Source organism: Podarcis tiliguerta (assembly GCF_965153285.1).
Source record: "Podarcis tiliguerta genome assembly, chromosome: 12".
NCBI classification, from domain to species: domain Eukaryota; kingdom Metazoa; phylum Chordata; class Lepidosauria; order Squamata; family Lacertidae; genus Podarcis; species Podarcis tiliguerta.
The window spans coordinates 40977276-41000929 of NC_139545.1; the positions used below are offsets into that span (position 1 = coordinate 40977276).

At 40.2% G+C, this 23654-nt stretch overlaps 1 protein-coding gene across 3 annotated transcripts in view; it reads left to right on the top strand.

Annotated features, from left to right (window-relative positions):
* Positions 1-15363, top strand: part of ZEB1 (zinc finger E-box binding homeobox 1) — a 75763-nt gene extending 60400 nt beyond the window's left edge. For all 3 annotated transcript variants that reach the window (XM_083406140.1, XM_083406141.1, XM_083406142.1), the window contains exons 5-9: positions 966-1168; positions 6780-6885; positions 8256-10066; positions 11810-11990; positions 12799-15363. In XM_083406140.1, the coding sequence (XP_083262266.1) occupies positions 966-1168; positions 6780-6885; positions 8256-10066; positions 11810-11990; positions 12799-13388 (2891 nt within the window). In that variant the 3' untranslated portion in view covers positions 13389-15363. The remainder of the gene's footprint in view (positions 1-965; positions 1169-6779; positions 6886-8255; positions 10067-11809; positions 11991-12798) is intronic.
* The last annotated feature ends 8291 nt before the right edge of the window (positions 15364-23654 follow it).

Genomic DNA, 23654 nt, shown 5'->3' on the forward strand with positions numbered 1-23654 from the left:
CGTGACCCCATGGACCAGAGCACGCCAGGCACTTCTGTCTTCTACTGCCTCCCGCAGTTTGGTCAGACTCATGTTTGTAGCTTCAAGAACACTGTCCAACCATCTCGTCCTCTGTCATCCCCTTCTCCTTGTGCTCTCAATCTTTCCCAACATCAGGGTCTTTTCCAGGGAGTCTTCTCTTCTCATGAGGTGGCCAAAGTATTGGAGCCTCAGCTTCACGATCTGTCCTTCCAGTGAGCACTCAGGGCTAATATCCTTAAGAATGGATGCGTTTGATCTTCTTGCAGTCCATGGGACTCTCAAGAGTCTCCTCCAGCACCATAATTCAAAAGCATCAATTCTTCGGCGATCAGCCTTCTTTATGGTCCAGCTCTCACTTCCATACATCACTACTGGGAAAAGTAGCCAGTGAGTTAGCCCTGATCAAAATATGAAAATGAACAGTTGAAGAGCTATGGTGAGTGACTTGGAAGCTTTAAGTCAGTTTTAAAGGAACTCAGAGTGATCCTGTACCCATGTACCTGGGAGTAAGCATCATTAAAGTAATTAGGACTTCTGACTGGATATGTAGAAAATAGCATTTGTGGTATAGTAGGGTATGCGTCAGTGTGGGTGTAGAATTTCCTTTCCCATTGCTATTGGGTCATTTCACCATTCATCAAGGCTATCCTAAGAAATTCAGAACTTGTTAGATATCTATTTACAATTTATATCCTTAAAGAAAGAGTCAGGGCAGTGCAAGCAGGCATCCATCTACACAACAGGGCTTTTCCCTCCCCCCGTGCAGTCCCAAATCTGCTCTTCAGGTTTGGGGTGTATGTTGAACTGGAGGGAGGGGAGAAAAACCAAGAGTCCCATTGTGCAAGTGGATTTTCATGTGGACGGTTTTGGATGTTGCCCTAAATGTACTGATTCACTATGCTGCAACAATTAGTCCCCTAAAATGTTTCCTTATTCTTCTTCAGGCACGCCAGATGCATTTTCCCAGCTGCTTACATGCCCTTACTGTGATAGAGGGTACAAACGCTTTACCTCTCTGAAAGAACACATTAAATATCGCCATGAAAAAAATGAAGATAACTTTAGTTGCTCCTTATGCAGTTACACGTTTGCATATAGAACACAACTTGAACGCCATATGACATCACATAAATCAGGAAGAGATCAAGTAAGTGATAAAGTTCACATCCAATGCACTGTTTGAAACTTAAACGATTTTGGTATTGTGTTCATTTGAGTATATAAGTGTGTTTAGAGTATACTTGCCTTGATATATGTTCAACAATGTGCTGTTAGAATAACAGGAGCAATGTGATGTTGTGCTCTTCTGATAGTTCTATCAATGTAAAAATTTCAGCTTGCCCAATGGGACGGTCTCTTCTTCTGCCCTTATGCACTGTTGTGGTGCATATCCCCAGAGCCAACTGGGGAGCAATGCAAAGGAAGGAAAGTCCTGTTGCCCTATAGCAGGACCCATTGCACTGGCTCCCGTTAACACACCTACTTAGCTGAATCCAGACGCTAACAGCTTTTAGCAAAGCATTTTTACCAGGGCATTTTGCATTGGCTGCATGACTGGGCTAAGATGATTTTATTAGAATCCTTAGGTGAAAATAACACTAATATCTTATGTTTATTTTCTCTTGCTCATTTCTGGATTCTGTTGCTGATCAAAAGCCTCAGGGCTTCGTATAGAGAATTATCGGTATACTAGTCACAGATAACAAGAGAGGGCAGGTGATGTGATAACTTTTGTTAAACCAAGTTCTGTAGGGGAAAGGTGTTGATAGTTACAGAAGGGAAAGACTTACAGAAATATCTCCACTAATAAAGCTGTGAAATGATACCACCCATGATGTAGAGCAGTGAAGCACGTTGTAGAACTAAAATCATGAGAGATGAGTAACCTGGGGCCATCGCTGCTCCTGACACCATGCAGATGCCGCTACAGCAATTGCACGAGTGATTGCAGATTGTTGTATAGATATCACACCTCAGAGATGTTCTGGCAGGCAGCCAATATACAAACAATACACAGTGTCTTGCAAATAATATGGTCAGCTGCCAACACCTGGTCAACATAAAATAGATAATATTTTTTATTTATTAAAAGATGAATATCTGTTTTTCAGAGCAATCCCCACCCCCTCCCAAGGCTACTGTGCTGAATTCTAACATTTCTACTGGACATTTCCCCTCTTAAGACTAATGGTTTAGGGCAACCGCATAATATGTTTAAGAAAAACAGTAACTTGTGGCAAGAAAATTCAAACTTTGTGGCAGAATACTGTCAGCTGCCCTGTGATCCTCAGATGAATGGCGGTAAATATTTAATAAATTAAATAGATAAATAAATAGACTACTCATTTTTATTGGTTCAGTGTGGTTTGTTCTATGTTTGGAAGCAACCAAAATATGTGAACTTTGTATATTTCTTAGACGGGTTTGTGGCTAGTAACTTCTGCTTCAAATATCATATTTACATAAACAGGAATATACATATTTTCCTATAAATATTTCTATATATTCCTAAAGATAGATAGATAGATAGATAGATAGATAGATAGATAGATAGATAGATGATAGATAGATATTCTTATTGGTTGCACATTTGTAACATAGCTTCACTTGCATTTTCCTGATTCATAAAGTAGGTGTTCCAAAATTTCTTCCAAGTCCATTATCCTTGACGTTGGAAACCTGACAAAATGCTTTCTTGTCATGAATCTCTGACAAAGGGATCCCAAGAAACCTTTTCAAGAACATGGCATTCTAACAAGGATGACTTGCCAAGAATGACTTTGCTATTTATTATGATTCCTTCTCATTTATTTATAGCAATGCCCAATAAGAGTTGGAATGTATATATGAAATACAACTGAGTTGCTAAATCACTTATACGTTATGAGCCTTTATCGTCTAGAAGCCAGCTTGCATTTTATCTGCAATTTGCAGAATTACTGTATTGCTTATTTACATTGCATGGCCTGCCAAGTGCTCCTGTTTGGGGACTGAGTACCAGATATATACCATATTTTTTGCTCTATAAGACGCACTTTTTCCCTCCTAAAAAGTAAGGGGAAATTTGTGTGCATCTTATGGAGCGAATGCAGGCTGCACAGCTATCACAGAAGCCAGAACAGCAAGAGGGATTGCTGCTTTCACTGTGCAGCGATCCCTCTTGCTGTTCTGGCTTCTGAGATTCAGAATATTTTTTTTCTTGTTTTCCTCCTCCAAAAACTAGGTGCGTCTTGTGGTCTGGTGCGCCTTATAGAGCGAAAAATATGGTATATGCAGCCATTGTGACTTGTGTGAGTCACAATGATTTGTGACATGAAAACAAGTCTTCCATGTCTACGTTGTTCACATGGTGCAGAGGCCTCCCTGGGTGCTCTGCCTTATATATTGTTAACTCAGTGGCAGCTTCAATGTGCTCCAGGTGTGATCACCTGGGGACCACTATGTATAAAGTGGCCCTCAGCATGGAAGAAATGTGCATAGGTGGAACAGCTACCTAGAGACCAGGAACACTGCATCTCCTTAGTTCCAAGTTCTTCTTGCGCATGTTTTCCCTGTCTAAAAAGTATAAGAGTGGTCTTATAAAAAGTATAAGGACATCATGTCTCTTCCATGCCCTTAAGAATTTAAGTTTCATAGTCACGACAGTGTTTGATTTAGTGTTGGGCAAAATGCCTTTCATACACACACACTTCACTATTTTGTTCTTGGGCTGGATTTGGGAGTGGCAATGTGTTGAGGTGGGGCAGATTTACTGCTGCTGGTGATTCCTGGTTCTCTTGGGCATCCCGCAGTACTCCAGAAGGAAGACGTCTGAAGCCCCATGAAGTCAGAGTGAGGGTTATGCTTCCTGTCCTCCCTCTGCAGTCTTATGAGTTTATACAGAAAAATGCCACCCAGCAAGAGCTGAAAATGTGATTGTCATCATGGGCAGGACCATGAATTGGGGGGGGGGGGGGCAATGGAGTTTTCTTGTACACATACCCCAAACCCCCACTTTGGGGCTGAAAGGTTTCTTTTAAAACAACTTTTGGACTCAGCAGAGGCCTCTTTGTAAGATATACATAATGCCCTATAGGGCATATAGAACATTTGTAGGCCTGATTAATTGATTGATTGATTGATTGATTGATGAGCACTATCTGTTTGAACCATTAATTTGTTCACTGACCCTTGCCAAGTTCAGATCCCAGTCTCAGTTATTTATACAACTGGGGGAATAATAATAATAATTTACTATTTATACCCTGCCCATCTGGCTGGGTTTCCCCAGCCACTCTGGGCGGCTTCCAACAAAATATTAAAAATAAATAATCAAACATTAAAAACTTTCCTAAACAGGGCTGCCTTCAGATGTCTTCTAAAAGTCGGATATTTGTTTATTTCCTTGACATCTGATGGGATGGGAGGGTGTTCCACAGGGCAGGCACTACTACCGAGAAGGTCCTCTGCCTGGTTCCCTGTAACCTCACTTCTCGCAGGAGGGAACCGCCAGAAGGCCCTCAGAGCTGGACCTCAGTGTCCCGGCTGAATGATGGGGCTGGAGACGCTCCTTCAGGTATACTGGGCCGAGGCCGTATATATAACGATTCACTTCACTTTGCTATTGCGATTATGGTGATGAGAGCAGCACCTTAACTTATTAAAGGGCTGAATAGTAACTCATGCTTTTGATGTCTTACTGCCTTTAACACAAAGTTGATCCCTCTGTTGTGCGTACTTAGCAAACAGCCAGTCGTTTATTTTAATTACAGTGGTACCTCGGGTTACATATGCTTCAGGTTACATACACTTCAGGTTACAGACTCCGCTAACCCAGAAATAATACCTCAGGTTAAGAACTTTGCTTCAGGATGAGAACAGAAATTGTGCTCCGGTGGCGCGATGGCAGCAGGAGGCCCCATTAGCTAAAGTGGTGCTTCAGGTTAAGAACACTTTCAAGTTAAGAACGGACCTCCAGAAGGAATTAAGTACTTAACCCGAGGTACCACTGTATTTATAACTGCCTGCAATATTTCATGGATTTTCTCTGCCTCCTGGTATCTGTTAGGGGATCCATAGCTGTGGGTCACGATTTCAAATCAGGAACCTTCACTTGTTTCTTCTCTGTTGGAAAGCTGCACTGGAGAGTCTGCCATGGGAACTGCCGGTCCAGTCCTGTTCCATTAAAGATAATGGGGGAGATTTCAATGCAAAACTTTAGCAAAATGCCTAATTCAGATGAGCATTTATAGGGATACAAAAATCCATAAATAAGCACTGTTAAGTTCAATGGGGAAATTAATCACAAGCTTTAAATCTATGTCCCCAACTTTAAAAGACTGGCTTGTGATTCAATAAATTAGGACTAGTATATAACGTAGTAAAATAGTACCTTTGCACATTTTTTTTTGTTTGTTTCCTGATACCATGTTTCCTGTGAACTGAATTTCTTTTTGTTAAAGCAAATTCACCCCAATAACAAGACAATTCTGCATATTGCCCTGTACATTCACTTCAATGCCAGGTATGGGCTGTTTTTCCGAATATTGCAGTCAGCTGGGCAGCCCTTTCTGGTGTGGGACTCCATTGTTTTGTTCCATTTCATAGAAGTGTTTTCCCTGCATCCCTTGTTGGTGCAACAAATTATAGTAGATGGGGGGCAAAAATGTATCCACTTCATTGGCAGAATTGCATGTATTTTCTCATACCTACCAGCCTTGTGGGATACTATTTTGAGTAGTCATGAATGAGCATATGCAGCTTCTACCAAATGCAGACTGGAGCCCTGGGCACCTTTGAATTGTGGAAACTTGACTGAAGCAGCTCAGATCAAAGTGAATTATACAGTGTAAAGGTTGAAAGCTGCTTGATACATCTTTTTTTATTTCCCGAAAGTTTCTCAAGTATCAAGGTAGACAAGGATTTCTGGAATCTTAACTCTTATGTAACTTTGAACTTAGCTGAATCCAATTTGTGTGTGCTTAATAAAAACATTTTAAATGCAAGAAAGAACAAATTTCCCCCTGAATAGTAAAAACATTACCTACTACAAAGACAACTCTTGCATAAATATCTCAATTCCATGTCTTATCTGTTGCGTCCTAAAAAATAAGTAAGCCTGAAGGGCTAAATCATATTGCACATATTTTAGGATGTGTTGACTGGTTCTTTATTTACAAGATAGTTACATGGCTTCAACATAACTTATTAATGCTGATTATTAGTTATATGTGAGCTCTACTAACTTTTGAAATATGATTTCTGTGTATTTATTTGGAGAATGATTTGTGACTGAGTGCATTTGTTACTGGACCATCTTCCCTAGAGCAGCCCTGTGATGTCGTTACATAAAGGAATTCGAGGCCAACAGTAAGAGCCGGAAGCATGTAAATGGAAAAATCAAGTCAAATAATTAAAATTTAAACAGGCTTTAATGTTTCTTTGTCTCATAACCCAGATTCTTTGGATGTCTTTTACAAATAGAATAAGGGAATGCCTTGTTGAATTTCCTAGACATGTAAAATGCCAATACAGTCTCTACCTGAAATTTTGATAGAGGGCAAAATTATTTTGTGGCTTATTTTTCTAACTTTGCTCACCCGTTTTCTTGCTAGTTTGTATTTCACAAGCAATATCTTCAATCACCTGATGATTTTTTTTAACTCTATTAAAATTTTATCTTTTTTTTTCTATTGCAAATAAGAGATTCCTCACTTGTGTGTTTCGTTATACCTGTTTTCTCTTTATCTTCTGATTGATATCCACATTCTGTCTTACAGAGACATGTAACTCAATCTAGTGGTAACCGAAAATTCAAGTGCACTGAATGTGGAAAAGCTTTCAAATATAAACATCACTTAAAGGAACACCTACGAATCCACAGTGGTAAATATCTTAAGTCCTGCTTGTCAGTATAAAGTGTTGCATACCACTTGCTATGTCAAAACTATACCAAATTATAGCCTGCAGCATAAATTATGTGTTTTGGTGTGTTGAACATAATTTGTCAGCAATTAGGTAAGATATAGTGAAAGCACATAAAATATGTTAAGGAGGCTCAATAAAGAAGGTTTACTGTACATTATCAAAGCTGTTCGACTGTATGACCCTTGTTCTGCCTAAATTGTAAGGTGGCACTAAGTTGTTTCAGCCATTGGATATCCAGTGTTGGTACTGAGAAGTGGTGATTTTAAAGTTTATACTTATTGCTGTTGGGTTGTATCCAAAGGTATTTTCCATTCATGGGTAATAATAATAATAATAATAATAATAATAATAATAATAATAATAATAATAATTTTATTATTTATACCCCGCCCATCTGGCTGGGTTTCCCCAGCCACTCTGTTTTATACCTTGCACGAGAAAATACAAATAACATCCAAATATAATGTTCAATCAGCTTCTGCAAGCAAAACCACAAAAACTGTTACAGATCCTACCTGAGATAAATTACTGTATTACCTCTGGAGCAAGCATTTATGGAACAGCAAGCGCAGCTATTTTCTTTTGGCTGGTTAAATGTTTGGTTCATGCAGCTATAGCTGTCATGTGCCATCCATTTCTTGGATTTTGCCTTTAAAAAAAACTTCTTTTGCCCTTTTCTGGATCGGGGGCAGGGTGTACAATGCCATGTATTGGTTCAGCTGAACAGATGAGCTGTTGGACACTTAGATGATATGCAGATTTTATAAATGTGTGAAATCTTGATTTCCCCCCCCCCCCATAGAAAATGTAGTACAGTCCAGAAAAAATTAGTGGTGATTAAATCCCTACCTTTGGAGAGAAAATGCATAGTTAAATGTTTAAGTACCATTGAAGGGATTTAGCGATAGCTAACATTCATTGGATTGTGCCTTTTGCATTGTTTTTTGAAGGCTTTGGTGCAAAGTTACTTGAAAGGGTAGTATATGTGTGCATATGAATTGGCTTATCATTACTTTTGCATCTGTAGATTTTGAGGAGCTGCTGAGCAGATTATTGCGCCGGATCCAAGGTGTCCTTCCACATGTGAAAAGCACTTTCTGCTGATGCAAGTTAGAGTGTTGTGCAAATAAAGTGAAGCTACATACAAAGTGTTCCATATCATATGGAAGCATGATTGCTGTAGAGCCTACTTTTTTGTACCAGTGTCTGAGCTCTTGTGCTTGCAGCTATTATCCTTCCAGACTCTTTCAATCCAAGCTATAATTTATTAGTTCAGATTCCTAGATTATAATGGCTTTTTTCTTTTTCTTTTTTTTATACCTCTATAGGAGAGAAGCCATATGAGTGCCCAAACTGCAAGAAACGTTTTTCCCATTCTGGTTCCTACAGCTCTCACATAAGCAGTAAGAAATGTATTGGTTTGGTGCCTGTGAATGGCCGGGCACGATCAGGGCTCAAGACATCTCAGTGCTCTTCCCCTTCCCTTTCTGCATCGCCGGGTAGCCCAGCAAGACCACAAGTACGACAAAAGATAGAGAATAAGCCGTTACAAGAACAGCTTCCCATTAACCAAATTAAAACTGAACCTGTGGATTATGAATTCAAGCCCATAGTGGTTGCTTCAGGAATCAACTGTTCAGCCCCTTTGCAAAACGGGGTTTTTAGTGGTGGTGGCCCGTTACAGGCAACCAGTTCTCCTCAGGGTGTGGTGCAAGCTGTTGTTTTGCCAACCGTTGGTCTGGTGTCTCCAATAAGTATCAACTTAAGTGACATTCAAAATGTACTTAAAGTTGCCGTTGATGGCAATGTAATAAAACAAGTGTTGGAGAACAGTCACGCCAATCTTCTTACATCCAAAGAACAAGAAACAATCAACACTGCATCCATACAGCAAGCTGGACATTCCCTCATTTCAGCTATCAGTCTTCCTTTGGTTGATCAAGATGGGACAACCAAAATTATCATCAACTACAGTTTGGAACAACCTAGCCAACTTCAGGTCGTGCCACAGAATCTGAAAAAAGAAAACCCCACCCCAACAAACAGCTGCAAAATCGAAAAGTTGCCAGAAGATCTTAGGGTGAAATCGGAGAAAGAAAAAAGCTTTGATGGAGAGACCAATGATAGCACTTGCCTTCTTCGTGACGACTGCCCAGGAGAATCCAATGCACTTCAAGAATCAAAGCACCATGATATCAGAAATCCCACTCAGCCATCTCAGCTCAGCAGTGCAGATGCTGAGAAGTCCGAACCCTCTGTTTCACCAGAAACAGGGGAGGCTAATCTATCTCCTGGCCAACCCCCTCTAAAAAATCTTTTATCCATTCTAAAAGCCTATTATGCATTAAATGCACAACCAAGCTCAGAAGAGCTCTCAAAAATTGCCGACTCGGTAAATTTGCCATTGGATGTAGTAAAAAAGTGGTTTGAAAAAATGCAAGCTGGCCAAATTTCTGTACCATCATCAGGACCATCTTCCCCTGAACCTGACAAATTAAAAAATTCTGTGGATAATGATGACCGCGCAGGACTGGAAACGGCAAATGAACACCAGGACGGCACGTCTAATTCTGAAAGCTCCCTCAAGGTAGATAAACCACAGACTGTATCAACAGGATCAGCTCAGAATGGTTCGCGGAGTAACACAGCATCCCCATCACCCCTTAACCTCTCTTCATCTAGAAATTCACAGGGTTACGTGTACCTTAATGAAGGTGTCCAGGAAGAGCCACAAATAGAACCTCTTGACCTTTCACTACCAAAGCAACATGGAGAAACATTAGAGCGATCTACTATAACTAGTGTTTACCAGAACAGTGCTTATTCTGTCCAAGAAGAACCATTGAACTTGACTTGTGCAAAAAAAGAACCGCAAAAGGACAGCAGTATTACAGACTCTGAACCAGTTGTAAATGTAATCCCACCAAGTGCCAATCCCATTAATATTGCTATACCTACAGTCACTGCCCAGTTACCTACAATTGTTGCCATTGCTGACCAGAACAGTGTTCCATGCTTACGAGCTCTTGCTGCCAATAAGCAAACCATTCTTATCCCACAGGTAGCTTATACGTATTCAACCACCGTTAACCCTACAGTTCAAGAAACACCAAAACAGATGCAGGCCAATGGAAGTCAGGTACCTGAACCAATATATGATTATGTATTTTAATTAATGAGGCAAACATATAAAGTCACAAAATAATGTTGGGGGAATGAAGTGTTCATTTTGCTAATATTAAATTATTCTGACTAGCTGCATTTAGCTAATACGAGTTAGAATGAATTTTCTGTGCAAATACCACACACTTAATGTAAGCAAGGCCTTTCATTCCATACGCCAGACACCATTTAGCTTTACTGTGGACTAGATGCAGACGACGACAAGAATTTGAGTCTGGTATTGCAATTTCCTTTTCCATGTGGCCATGCCTACACAACGTGACTTATCATAGGCTCTACAATGGTAATGTTACACACCTTTGACCTGTGTCCATTATATTCTGAGGCACGTTCCAAAATATTTTGGGGGGTATTTTAACAATCAATTCCTGCATTTTCTAATTATGTAACCAAATTCTTAGCCCTTTACTGAATATTCTCTAATTTTGATCATTCCTAAAGGAATGTGCATGCTACTGCAAAATACTGATCTGCCCAATAATTGCATTGTTTCGTGGCTTTTTTATATTGTTACAGTTTTCTGGTTACTGCTTGATTATAGTGCCATATTCCATCTCCATCATCCTCATTTAGCCAAATGCCTTTTTGCCTTTTAATCAGCCGAATAAGCCATATGATTCTGTTTGCGGGTGTCTAAGATGTTATTCCATGATGTTGTTGCCAGAGCCAGTCAGATTAAATGGCAATAAGGGCAGATGAAGTCAAAGGCAGAGAGTGTGAATGGGTTGTATCAGGCATAGGCAAACTCGGCCCTCCAGATGTTTTGGAAGTACAACTCCCATCATCCCTGACCACTGGTCCTGTTAGCTAGGGATGATGGGAGTTATAGTCCCAAAACATTTGGAGGGCCGAGTTTGCCTATGCCTGGGTTATATAAACTCTAGCCTGGTTATTAGTCAGGTGTGCTACAGACACCTCAACCAGTGCTACTCTCCCTAGCAAGGACTCATCCCAGCTGTAGTTTGGTTACAGGAAACTGTCTGACTGCTGCTAACATGGATTCTTAACACAGTCCAGGCAGGAAAAGCCAACCTAGACTGAGGGAAATCAGTTTCTAGGTGACTGATTATGTAGTGATCACATTATTATTAAGATGCATTGCTAGAAAGTCTCCTTTTTTTAGCTTGTTGATACCATTAATGCTGGAATTGAAATGACTTTTGGGGGGTTTCGCCTTAATAGTCGAGGATGAACTTTTAGCACAGGTTCATTGGCAATGCATTAGAAATATATGCAGATAATTGAGAGTGAAATTAAACAACACTTAAACGCATATAGTACATTGGAAAATCATTTTACTTCTTCATAACTGGTATCAAAGTAGTGAAATCTGGAGCACCTATACACTACTGCTAAAAACATTTGAGAAAGCTAAATGAACACATTGCCGAAGTGCCTTCTTACAATTTTTTAGTCTATAACATTCTTGCCTTTGATATCTGCCTTCTTAACTATAGAATAGCTTTCTCTGTTCTACTTGAAAGCCTGAACATCAGGCAATTATTTAACCTAAATCTTCATGGCCCCCAATTATTAGCAAAACTGGAGTGGTAGGTTCATTAAAAAGAGAGAGATGTTGCTACATAAATGTGGTTGTTATTTAAATGATTTTACCAAAATGTAAAAAAATAACTTCATACTGCCTGTTGTGTTCACTGCATTTCAGCAGGTGTAAGAATGTTGTTCCTTGATTTCTCAGGATGAAAGACAAGACACTAGCTCAGAAGGTGTATCAAATGTAGAGGATCAGAATGATTCGGATTCCACACCACCGAAGAAGAAGATGAGAAAGACAGAAAATGGAATGTATGCTTGTGATTTGTGTGACAAAATATTCCAGAAGAGTAGCTCACTCTTGAGACATAAATATGAACACACAGGTATGTGAACAAGAAGGTACACGGGTTGAGTTTATTACATCCATCCAGAGTCAAATGTGGTCATTGGCAACTAGTCAGGCACAGGTGAGAATATGCCTCACCATTCATGTAAAATGGCATCTCCAGCCTGTCCAAATTGGGTTCAGAGGAGCAAGATTGTGCAGATAAGGTTGCCCATCCAGGTGTCCATTTCCATTGACTGCAGATACAGAAGGCTGACAATATAGCTGCCTTGATGGATCAAGACAAGAACATAACAAGTTGTATCTAATTCATTTAGATACAGGCAAATTTTTAAAAAGTGAATATGACTACAGTGGTACCTCGGGTTACATACGCTTCAGGTTACATATGCTTCAGGTTACAGACTCCGCTAACCCAGAAATATTACCTCAGGTTAAGAATTTTGCTTCAGGATGAGAACAGAAATCGTGCAGCAGCAGCGCAGCGGCAGCAGGAGGCCCATTGGCTAAAGTGGTGCTTCAGGTTAAGAACAGTTTCAGGTTAAGAACGGACCTCCAGGACGAATTAAGTACGTAACCAGAGGTACCACTGTAGTGATAAAACAAGAAAGAAAGTGATCAGTTAGATATAGGTAACACTAGAGGCCAAAGGCCTCTCCCAACCTCCACTCTTTAAGAGGTTTATCAGTGGTCAAAGTGTTAGCCATGTTTAGTTTTGTCTTTGAGTGAAACGGTGAACAAAATTGTTCAAAAAGACCAAACAAATCATGGGACCTCTGATTGTGTGTGCAGTGATTGAGTCCCAGCACACACGCCTGGAAGTTATATTGTTTTTCCTTTTTCAGGTAAGCGGCCTCATGAGTGTGGGATCTGCAAAAAGGCATTTAAACACAAGCATCATTTGATCGAACACATGCGACTGCACTCTGGAGAAAAGCCCTACCAATGTGACAAATGTGGCAAACGTTTTTCGCACTCGGGGTCCTACTCCCAGCACATGAATCATCGCTACTCCTACTGCAAAAGGGAAGCTGAGGAACGCGACAGCACAGAACAGGAAGAGGCGGCACAGGAGCGGCTAAGTAATGAGCACGCTGGGCCCGGGGCTTCCCCCTCGCAGCTCGACTCCGATGAGAGAGAGAGCTTGACGAGGGAGGAAGAGGAAGACAGCGAAAAGGAGGAGGAGGAAGAGGAAGACAAAGAGATGGAGGAGGAACCGCCAAAAGGAAAAGAATGTGGGAAATTACAAGAGGAGGAAGAAGAGGAGGAGGAAGAAGAAGACGAGGAGGAGGAAGACGAAGAGGAGGAAGAGGAGGAAGAAATAAGTGAAGGTAGCAGGAAGGATAAGGAAGCTGTAAATGAAGAAAGCAGTGCTAAACAAGAAGATATACAGAAAGAGGAGCCAATGTCAGAATCGACAGCAGATAAAGCTTAACTGATGGTGTGGTTTTGTACAAGGCAGAGAAATCTCGGCTGGCAATGAAGGTTGTTCTGTACTCTACATGCTTTTCATGGAAGCACAGTAGCTTGTGCACTGTGATTCCTGTTCACTACTGTGTAACAAAAAAGGAAAAAAAACAGAAAATATAAAAAATATATATATCCAGGTGTGCCTGAACCTCAAACCTAGTAATTTTTCACACTTTTCAAAGTTAGGAACAAGTTTGTGACCTGAAACAGATTAGAAGAACATGGTGACTTTGGAAGCAGATATTTAACATGTTGTAGGAAACATGTTTTATTTGATATGTGTTGGACATCAGTTTGTTTTTATCAGTATTAAAACAAAAATCATTTTTCTTTTTTTCGCCCTTTTTTTTCTTTTTGTTGGTTCAATTTTTCAACTGTACAATTGGGAGAGATTTATGTTGTTGTCGTTGTTTTGATTTTATCAGTGAAACAATTCTGCTAATTCCGCTTCAGTATTTTATTATATTTTTAAAATGTGAGAACTTCTGCACTACAAGATTCCCTTAAGCAGAAAGGTATGATGCAGTTCCAAACAGTGCTTGACTACCTTTGTAAATTCAGCTTAGAAGGTAGCAGTTTAAAACATTTAGATGTTGTTAGTAGAACATGTTCTCATTTAAAGTGTATTGTTAGCCTTAAGGAAGCAGCTGATAGAAGAATTGAAGTTTCTTACTCATGTGGTTGAAAATGTAGTTTGAAAAGATTGTGGTGGGGTTCTGATTGCAGGGACTAACAGTGTTAATACTGGTGAGGACAGCCAAGTTGTCAAAATCAGTGTTTGTAATTGTGTCTGGAGTATGTAGTTTAAAATATGAAGGATATGACATGAAGCTTTGTATCTCCTTTGGCCTTATGCAAGACCTTGTGTGCTGTAAGTGCCATTTCTCAGTATTTTAAAGGCTCTGACCGGCCTTTCTCCAATGTGTGGCCTACAATAACTAGCATTTGTTGATTTATATTGAACTTCTATAAAACAAAATCATGGGGGAAGAACACTTAGCCATCAGAAAAGTAAAAGCACTGGTACATTTCATAATGCAATTCTTCAGTATTATTTTTTCTTTAATTACTTACTTGGAGAATTTCTCTATAGTAATTACGAAGGGAAATTTTTAATTTGTTTTATTGGTTCACTTAATTTCAGACGCATACATCATATGTTATTGGACTCATAAATGTTTCCAAATGTTAGTTATTCTGGACCCCATTTATTGACAATGTTAGCTGATTTTAACCTATCAGTATTATTTTATTTCTTTTAGTTTTTAGATCTGTGCAACATTTTGTACTGTATGTTTTCAAACCTGGCAGTATTAATACCCTTCTTACTGACATATGTACCTTTTTAGTTTTAGAAAACTTTTATATTTATGTGTCTTATTTTTATATTTCTTTATTTATTACACAGTGTAGTGTATAATACTGTAGTTTGTATTAATACAATAATATATTTTAGTATGAAAATTTGGAAAGTTGATAAGATTTAAAGTAGAGATGCAATTGGTTCTCTTGCATTGAGATTTGATTTAACAGTGTTATGTTAACATTTATACTTGCCTTGGACTGTAGAAGAGAAGAATTAAAACGGGAATGTATCAATTTTACAATCGCAATCAATTCATTTTACCTTTTCCCAGTTTTTAATATAAAGCTCTTAAATTTTGAAATTCACTGTATGACTAATAGCATGATGCTCTGCCGTTTTATTAAGAGTTTAGCCTAACCATAAAACACTCATTTCCTTAGCTAAGCCAAGATAGAATAATCTTCTAAACAGTGTTGGGAACAATGTTTAACATTTCTGTGCCAATTTGTTCCTGTATTCATGTATGTGAGTTACAAATCTGAAACTTTTTTTTTTTTTAAGTTCCTTGTTACATCATGGTCATTTTCTAGTTTTCTACCAGACTCCCCATCTCACAATAAAAAGCGTCAACAAGCCTGATTTACTGTCATTATTGCAGAAATAAAAGCAAGGAGAGGGTTGTTTGGCACATTCCCGTGGGACATCACTGAGGCTGCGTGTGCCCTGTTTCTTTCACAAGAGCAGCTGGAATGACTTCCCCCTCAGTTGTAGAACTGATAGTTAGGTGCAAATGTAACGGGAGAAACAGGGAAGCAAGAACTTTTACTGTGAAGAAAAAAGTAACTTTACTAAGCTTCACCGCTGAGAGAAATTTTTGCATTCCTCCCCCTTTGTTGCTATGCTCCCATTCTTTCGCATTCTAAATTTTCGAAATTGTAGCTGTGTTGGGGGTTGGGAATCCTTACCACCATTAGCCAACAGATGCTCTCAACAGAAAAACAAAAGCATGCGCTCTATCTACAGCAGCAGTATCTGACATGCTTCTGGAAGCTTGCTTTCCTTTGTCCTGGGGACAACTTTAAAGCACCGCAAAAACCTGAGATAATAACTGGACTGGAGACCATGGCAGCATGTAGAAATGAATGTGTGTTTGCCACAACCACCTGTGACTGATCTCCAATGCATCCCTGAAAATCTGTTGCCTATGTACTGCTTCAGACTTTGCTTAGGTGCAGATAACCACTTTGAGCTTGGTGGGGAAACAAGTCTGTTAGAAGAAGCATATGTTGTATGTAGGCAAATGGATTACTTGAGTGGTTTAGTGAGTTTTTTGAGGTCAGCAACTAAAGTGGAAGCAACTAGGAAACTGCTCCTTATAGAGTTGTTCCTTGGTTTCTAGATCAGCAGGAAATTTTAGGTAGCACCTTGCTAAATTACAATTTTTGTTTTCTTGTTTGATCCGCCTGCTGCCAAATACCATTGAGCTCTTTTGAAAGAAAATGAGCTAATGTCCCAGCTGTATGCGTTTTTTTGAAATTGGAAGATTTCCTTTTTACCTTTTTTAAAATGGTCAAGATCATTCCATACATCAAAAGGAAAAAATGCTATCAGTTCATTGCTTTCTACACGAAAGTATTTTCATAGTGAGCATCATGTACTTCATTTCATGCCACTATACCACTAACATACATACATACGTTGTTCTGTTCCTGCATAAGAGCATTTATTTTTAACATTATGCAAGATATGTGCTCCCAATGAGGTAGGAGTTAATGGCTGCTTAACTACGATAATCTACTCACTGAAGTAAAAAGCTGAGGCTCTTATCCTTGGACATAATCATGAAATTAGTATCTCAACAATGAACAAAGGTAAATTGGCATTGAATGTGTTTGGAACATAATGTGAGAATGTATTAAAGGCTTCTTAACCAAAGTTAAATTTGTATTTCATGTAACTGCGTTTTATCTTCTATATATGTTCTGAAAATGCTTTTTCAAAACCTCTTAATGCCTCATTTTAAAATTTCTACCCCCATTACTTGTCCTTTTTTGTCCTCTTTTACTAGAAATGCTGACTTGGGAAATGCAAAGTAAATAAGTTATGAACCTGGAAATACTTCTAAAAATAGAGGGGGGAATCCAAATAAAGTTTTCTACTTAAGGCTGTAGTCTTGTGCACATTTATCTGGGAGTTAGGCCCTTTGAACAGAGCAGGGCTTACTTCTGAGTAAGCACGATTAGGCTGTTCTGCAAGTCTCCAACCATGTGCACACCTTCTTATTTATTATGGTATTTATTTCATAAACTATACACCACTTGATTTGTAACCAAAAAAAAACCTCAAAACAGTTTACGAAAAGATAAAGGGGGGTGACAACACAACTTTAAAATATACAAAAGTTGAAATACTGAAATAAATTAAGATTTAAAAGCGTCTAAACAAGACTGTTTTTAGCAGGTGCTGGAAAGAATACAGTGAAGGCACCTACTTGATATCAATAGGCAGGGAGTTCGAAAGTGAAGGTGCTGCCACACTAAACGATTGACACCTGTAGTAGTTACAATTCTGCTGATCAGTTTTCTTGGGATTCCTTTAAAAAAAAAAAAGTACTGTATATGAGTGGGATTCAAGTGCCAATTCTAATGCTGCATGAAAAGCTCCCCATTTTTGCAATTTCATTTGCAGACTGCAAAAAACCGCTTGACAATTTGAGAGCAGGGCATGGAATTTCCTGGTGCTCTTCCTGGGCTCATGATCATTTCCCCCGGCCACAGAACACCCTCACAACAAAGTGATGTTCTAGGCATTCTGGCAAGTGAAAGGGTACCTGCCAACCTAGGAAGAATTTGAAGGTACGCTAGTACATTTTGGGCCAAAAAGTTCTCAACTAAGAGCTTTCAAATCATCCAAATCTTACTATAATTTTTTTTATCTAAAATGTATCCAGCTAGACATCTTAGTTTTAACACCGGTTCAGCTACTGCTTTTAGGGCCAGTGTAAACTTACTGTGATAAAATATAATGGATATACTGCACGCATCCCCAACCTTCAGCCCTCCAGGTGTTTTGGACTACAATTCCCATCATCCCTGACCACTGGTCCTGTTAGCTAGGGCTCATGGGAGTTGTAGGCCAAAACTTCTGGAGGGCCGCAGGTTGGGGATGCCAGATATACAGTGGTAATCAGGTTACAGACTCCGCTAACCCAGAAATAGTGCTTCGGGTTAAGAACTTTGCTTCAGGATGAGAACAGAAATCGGGCTCTGGCGGCACGGCAGCAGCAGGAGGCCCCATTAGCTAAAGTGGTGCTTCAGGTTAAGAACAGTTTCAGACCGGAATGAATTAAGTACTTAACCCGAGGTACCACTGTACTGTGTAGTGAGGATCTGCTATGTAGTGATGGCCACCAACTTGAATGACTTTAAAAGGGTTAGACAAATGGACAGAGGACAAATCTATCAATGGCTGCTAACCATGAGAGCTATCTTCCACTTCTGCTGTTGGTAAACTCTTAGGTTCTGTGAGTAAATCTTAAATTCTCTTCTAGATGGCACAGGGAACAGATTGTTGTTGCTGCTGTTGCTGCTGCCACAAACAAGGGATGAAGCTTTGATCACATCTGGAAATAGGGTGGCTTTGTGCACTAATTTTGATTTCAGGTGGTGTTTCTTTAATACACTAATGAAAAGGTGCAGCCAGATGACTCCTAAACGTGGTTTCCTTGCATTTCTTCCTGCAGGGTAAGTTGCAAGAAGGGAAAGGAAAGGAAAGACGGTGTCTTACACATGGCTTTTATGTAAGCACTTCCTACTACCTTGCATCCAAATTACACGTGATGCTCAGTTGCAGAACTTCCTGTCCTCTCTGATATTTTTTTCCATTTTGTTAATTAACTGTTCTCTGCCTTGAAAGGATGAAATACAAAAGTGCCCAGCCAGAAGATAAAGATGCCACCTTGTTTCTCTAGCTTGCAGCCTAACAACAATATTAAAGAGGGAACAGTACTCACAATTTGTCAGACTTTTGCTGTCACATCTGTGTAGTATGTTACCTAGTCAAACACAACTAGTTATACTGCTGGGCACCGTAGATTATTCTTTTAAACTTTTTTTTTTAAAGAAGACAGAGGAGCATCTTTAAAGCAATTTTAAAACTGGCTTTAACTTCAAGTGGCAAAGCATTATTGGGAATATAAAAGTGAGCAACAGAAAAACATGGAAGCAAACCCCCCCCCCTAAAATCTGATTGTGTGATCTTTTCCTTAACAGCTGTGTGTTGAAGAGTAACAATACAATTGAGAATGAAATAAAGGTTTAATAAAAAGTTTCTGTATCCTGTAATTTGTCTTATGTCCTTAAATGGGGGAAAAGCAAGTACAGTAAGTCCTGCCTGAATATTTGCTTCTGTTTCATCACTCCAGGACAGTGACTTCACAAATGCCCCATAATATCTAGTGCCATAACATCTGTTTCCCACTTTTCTTCCAAGGAACTCGGAGCAGCAGCATTCATGGAGCTCATTTTTATTCTCACATCACACTAATTCTGCAAAATAGGCTGAGCCGATGGATAGTAGTGTGTTTGTAATGCAGCTGCTAGGATGCTCAGTGGAACAACCAGCTTTGCACGTATTACAGCTGTGTTGAAAGATTTGCACTGACTGCCTATTAACAAGCGAGTCAAGTTCATCATTTTGTTTTAGGTGTTTAAAGTCCAAAACACTTGAGGACCAGGGATACCTAGCAGGCTACTTCCATTGACACAAGCCGGGTTAGGTTCTTTCTGCTTATTGCTTCATAGCCAGTGGAGGTAATGAAGGCTGGCATAGATATGACATCTGGGGCAGTGATGTCTTCCAAGTTTGGATTTCACACTCCCATTTGCCCCAACCAGTATGGCTAATAGGCAGGGATGCTGAGAGCTGGAGTCCAACAAAATCAAGAAGGCATCATGTTGGCTGCCCCAGTCTGTGGCCTTTCTCACATCTTATACCAGGAAGCTAGTCCTGCAGACCTAACGCACTGGCCCGATGTCCAGGAGCTGTAAAAGGGAATCTGATATCAACACATCAGGAGATTGCTTCTACCGCATAAGCCCCACTGCCTGTTTATGCTAAGGGCTTAAGAAAATGTGCTGTATATATTTGGGGTGAGATTCTGTTGCAAGGAGGGCCTTATGTAATTCCCTGCGTATTCTCCCCTGCCAGAATGGTTCATACTCAAGCAGATCAGTGTTTCTAGCCTTCAAACAATCCGTGTGGGTGGCTGAGCAGAGGCCAGCAAGAGTGTCAGTCGGTTAAAAAGAGCAGGCTAATGGAACTGCTTGTTCTGATCTGAACTCGCTTCCTCCAATCAAACCCTCCCAAGTCCACGAATCACACCACAAATGCCTATTGCATGAAAACTGGGCATTTCACTTCCATCCCATTTTGTCGTTCTGGTGTGAGATAACAGGAGTGAACTCAGCGGTTCCACACTTTCCTCGCCACCCTATAAAAATGTACAGAGGTGCTGCTTTTCCCATTTCAATGACAAAAATACAACTGTTTCAGCCAGAAATTTGGCCTAAAGATTTGTTATTCATTCCCCCTCCCTTTTAAGATCTCTGTTCTGTGTTTTTTTTTTCCTGCACTATTTTGCCATGAAAGGGCTATGTCTAAAAGCAGCTCTTGTCAGCTCACACTGTAAAGTGGCTTAATAAGCTAATTTGTCTGTCACGTTTGTTTTTACAATGTTTCCATCATCCTGCTTAAAATACAGAATCTCACTGTTGTGAATTCTCTCTCCTATCAATATTCCAGCACTGCTAAACAAGACCACTGAACTTTGGGATTTTCAGTTGCAATTAGCATGCCGTCAAACTGGAGTTAACAGGTACACAAGGTGTACATATTGGTGTGACCTCCCCCCTTCAAGCTGATCCGCCAAGCACATGTCTCTTCCAATGCTAAAATTGTGTGTGTTGCCATCTGAGGGGGGAGAGATGTTGCCAGGTAATAGAATACAAATATAATGCCAACCCTATGCGAAAAGGGGTGTGTGTGTTTTTCAGCTTGTGGAGACAATGATATTTTAAAGTGAATGTTGCAAGTATTATTGGATAGGACATGACGCTGGACCTCATGAAAACAGCTTGTTCGTTTGACTTGCTGTTATGAAGCCCCGCTCACGTATCATAAAGCAAGTGTACCTGTTTTCATCCAACAGGTGATTTAGCACTTTCCAACTGTTTCCTATAGAAAAGCCTATCACGGGGACAGGATATTTATCTAGCTTCACACAGGCTTTCTGGGAACATTTCATCAAAGTAGTAATGCTGCTCCCATGTGTGTCTTGCCGCATCACACAGACACATCCACCGCATTACTCATCTCTTCATAATGGAAGTCTATACATCACAGTTGTGTGCAGGTATCGTCCAGTGCACCATATAGAAAATTCATTTTTTAAAAAAATTGATTTAATTAGCTGCAGAGCCTGATGCTGGGATATGCAGATATTTCATCTGTAAGACATTTTATGGAGCTTGGCTTTGAAATGTTGGTATGCAAGTGCTATAAACTCTGGGTAAATAAGATTTCATAGCCTCTATCCTCCAAGGGTTGCATATACAATTATAAAGGAGGCAATTTGCAATAACTGAGTGGGAGACAGTCTGGGTTAATTGGTGCAGTGGAACCACATAATGCATTCAGACATAAATAATTGCTTCTAACTGCGTTGTTATTTGTTTTGCTTTATTGATATAATGTCCTCAAAATCCCTCTTTAAAACTTTCCTGTCATTTCCAATAAACTCCCAAGTAAGAAACTAGGGATGATCAGACTAGTTTGCATAATTCTCTTCCCCTCCCCTTCCTAAATTAATACTTTTCAAGCCCGTTTGAAATGTCCGTCCTCTCTCGTTTCTTGGCAAAACATGAGGGTAAGCTAAGAATATGTGTCAGGTGAAAACAGCTTTATGGTTTAGGGCTGTCAATTGATAGATGGGGTTTTGTTTTGTTCAGCTGTCTTGCTTTTAACTAATGGATTAAACTGATTAAAAATCAGCACTATGGTATCTTGACAGAAGTGGGTGTATTACAAGATGTTTAATGAAAGTATCAGTCTCTCTGGGCTGCCCAACGTAGACAAAATGTCCTCAAATGCATTACTCGAATCATTCTGTTGCTAGATTGGATGGGTGGATGGATGGATCAAAACAAAGTAGCTACACTCTTTGAAAAGGAAATGGCTTTGTTTAAAATCGTGCATTTTCTCCATTGAAGTAAGTAGGCAAGTCCTATATATTTAGAACAAACAACCAATTTTTGTTTAGGGTGCTTTAGGCCTAAGCATTGCAACAAGTAGTGTGTCATATACACAAAGCAGTTTTGTAGCAAATTAATATTTAATTTCATTTAAAAACATAAATTTACAAATTATTGATTATTTTCCATATTATTATTTTTAAGAAAACAAGCGTACTTGGAGGCTTACTTCTTTTCCTTTGCCTTTACACTATTAATTTTAGGCAACCCCGCCTCCAAGAACCTACCCTTAAATCTGGCCCTGATCTCCCTGACAAGAATCCTGTAAGGTTGTGCTTGGCATGTGACCCTCTCTTTCTGTCTTTCACCATCCTGGAGTCTTCTCATGATACAAGCCCTCCTTGTATACCAGGTATGGCAAATCTGTGCCCCTCCAGAAATTGTTGGATTCCCAAGCCCTATCAGCTCCATCCCACCAGCATGGCTAATGGCCATGGTTGATGGGACCTATAGTTCAACAATATCTGGAGGGCTACAAGTTTCCCATCTTTCCTCTGTGTACCAGCCATCATGCAGTGTCGCAGAACGAGCCAGTCAGTAAATCACACAGTTGAAGGTTGGAGTTAGCTCTTTAGTAGCAAAATCATTATTTTTACAGACTTGACTGAGTGTCAGGCCAAATCAGCCCAGCAGCTCATTACCTATAGGTCTTACTCCATGAAATCAGTTGCTGAGATGGTCCCCATCTCTCCGTGATCATCTATATCTCCTCTCCAGGGCTTCTTCCAAGCAATCGGAGGCTGTGCCTGTCCCTTTGCTACACCCATTTCACACCCCTCCTAGTTCTGGGAGGCATGCAGGAGGAGAGCTTGTCACAGCAGGAGGGGAAGCCTCCCATGACGTTCACCAGCCTGACTCACCTCTGCTTCTTGACCTCCCATCTCCCACTCGCCTGCTTCAGCTTCAGCTTCAGCCTCTGATCCTGGACTTCTGTCTGCCACAGACTCTCCCAGCTCACTAAGCCCTATTACCTCTTCAGCTTCCGACACCTCCTCTGACCAATCTTCTCCCTCTGACCAATCATCGTAGTCCCACCACCACTGTCTGGGCTCTGAGCCTTCCTTCCCTTAATGGTTCCCCAGCTGGTTCCTCCCAGCATTCCTCTGCATCAAACCATTTCATGGCATCCAGGCAAGTTGGTGGTACAAATAACACAGCCCAGGCTCTCCAAGAAGGACGGACCAAATGTAACAGGGAGAGAATAAAATGTGTGATGTTTACCGAACTCTGAGTCACCTTGGCATTAGGCTGTGAAATTGTCTGTATAATTAGAGATTGCTAATGACTTCGCCCAGGCATTCTGTCTCCCACTGTTTTCATCTCTTCAGCAACGCTACCTCAGCACACTTCTTCAGTTTCTGGCTGCATTTCACTAAGTTGGGGGGGGGGGGCTGCCAGTGTTTTATCAGACTGCTCGACAAACAAGTAAGAGGGATGCCGTCTTCGTCCTTTGAGCTGTTATCTCCATTTCAGACACAATGGAGACAAGACAGCGAATGGGGATTGTTTCCACAGGTGTTCCCTCGAAATGGTGAGTCGGGAGGAAGAAGTTATCATGCCTATAAAACAGTGTGTGCTATTTCTCTGCAAAGCAGGATGTCTCCTGTCTGCTCTC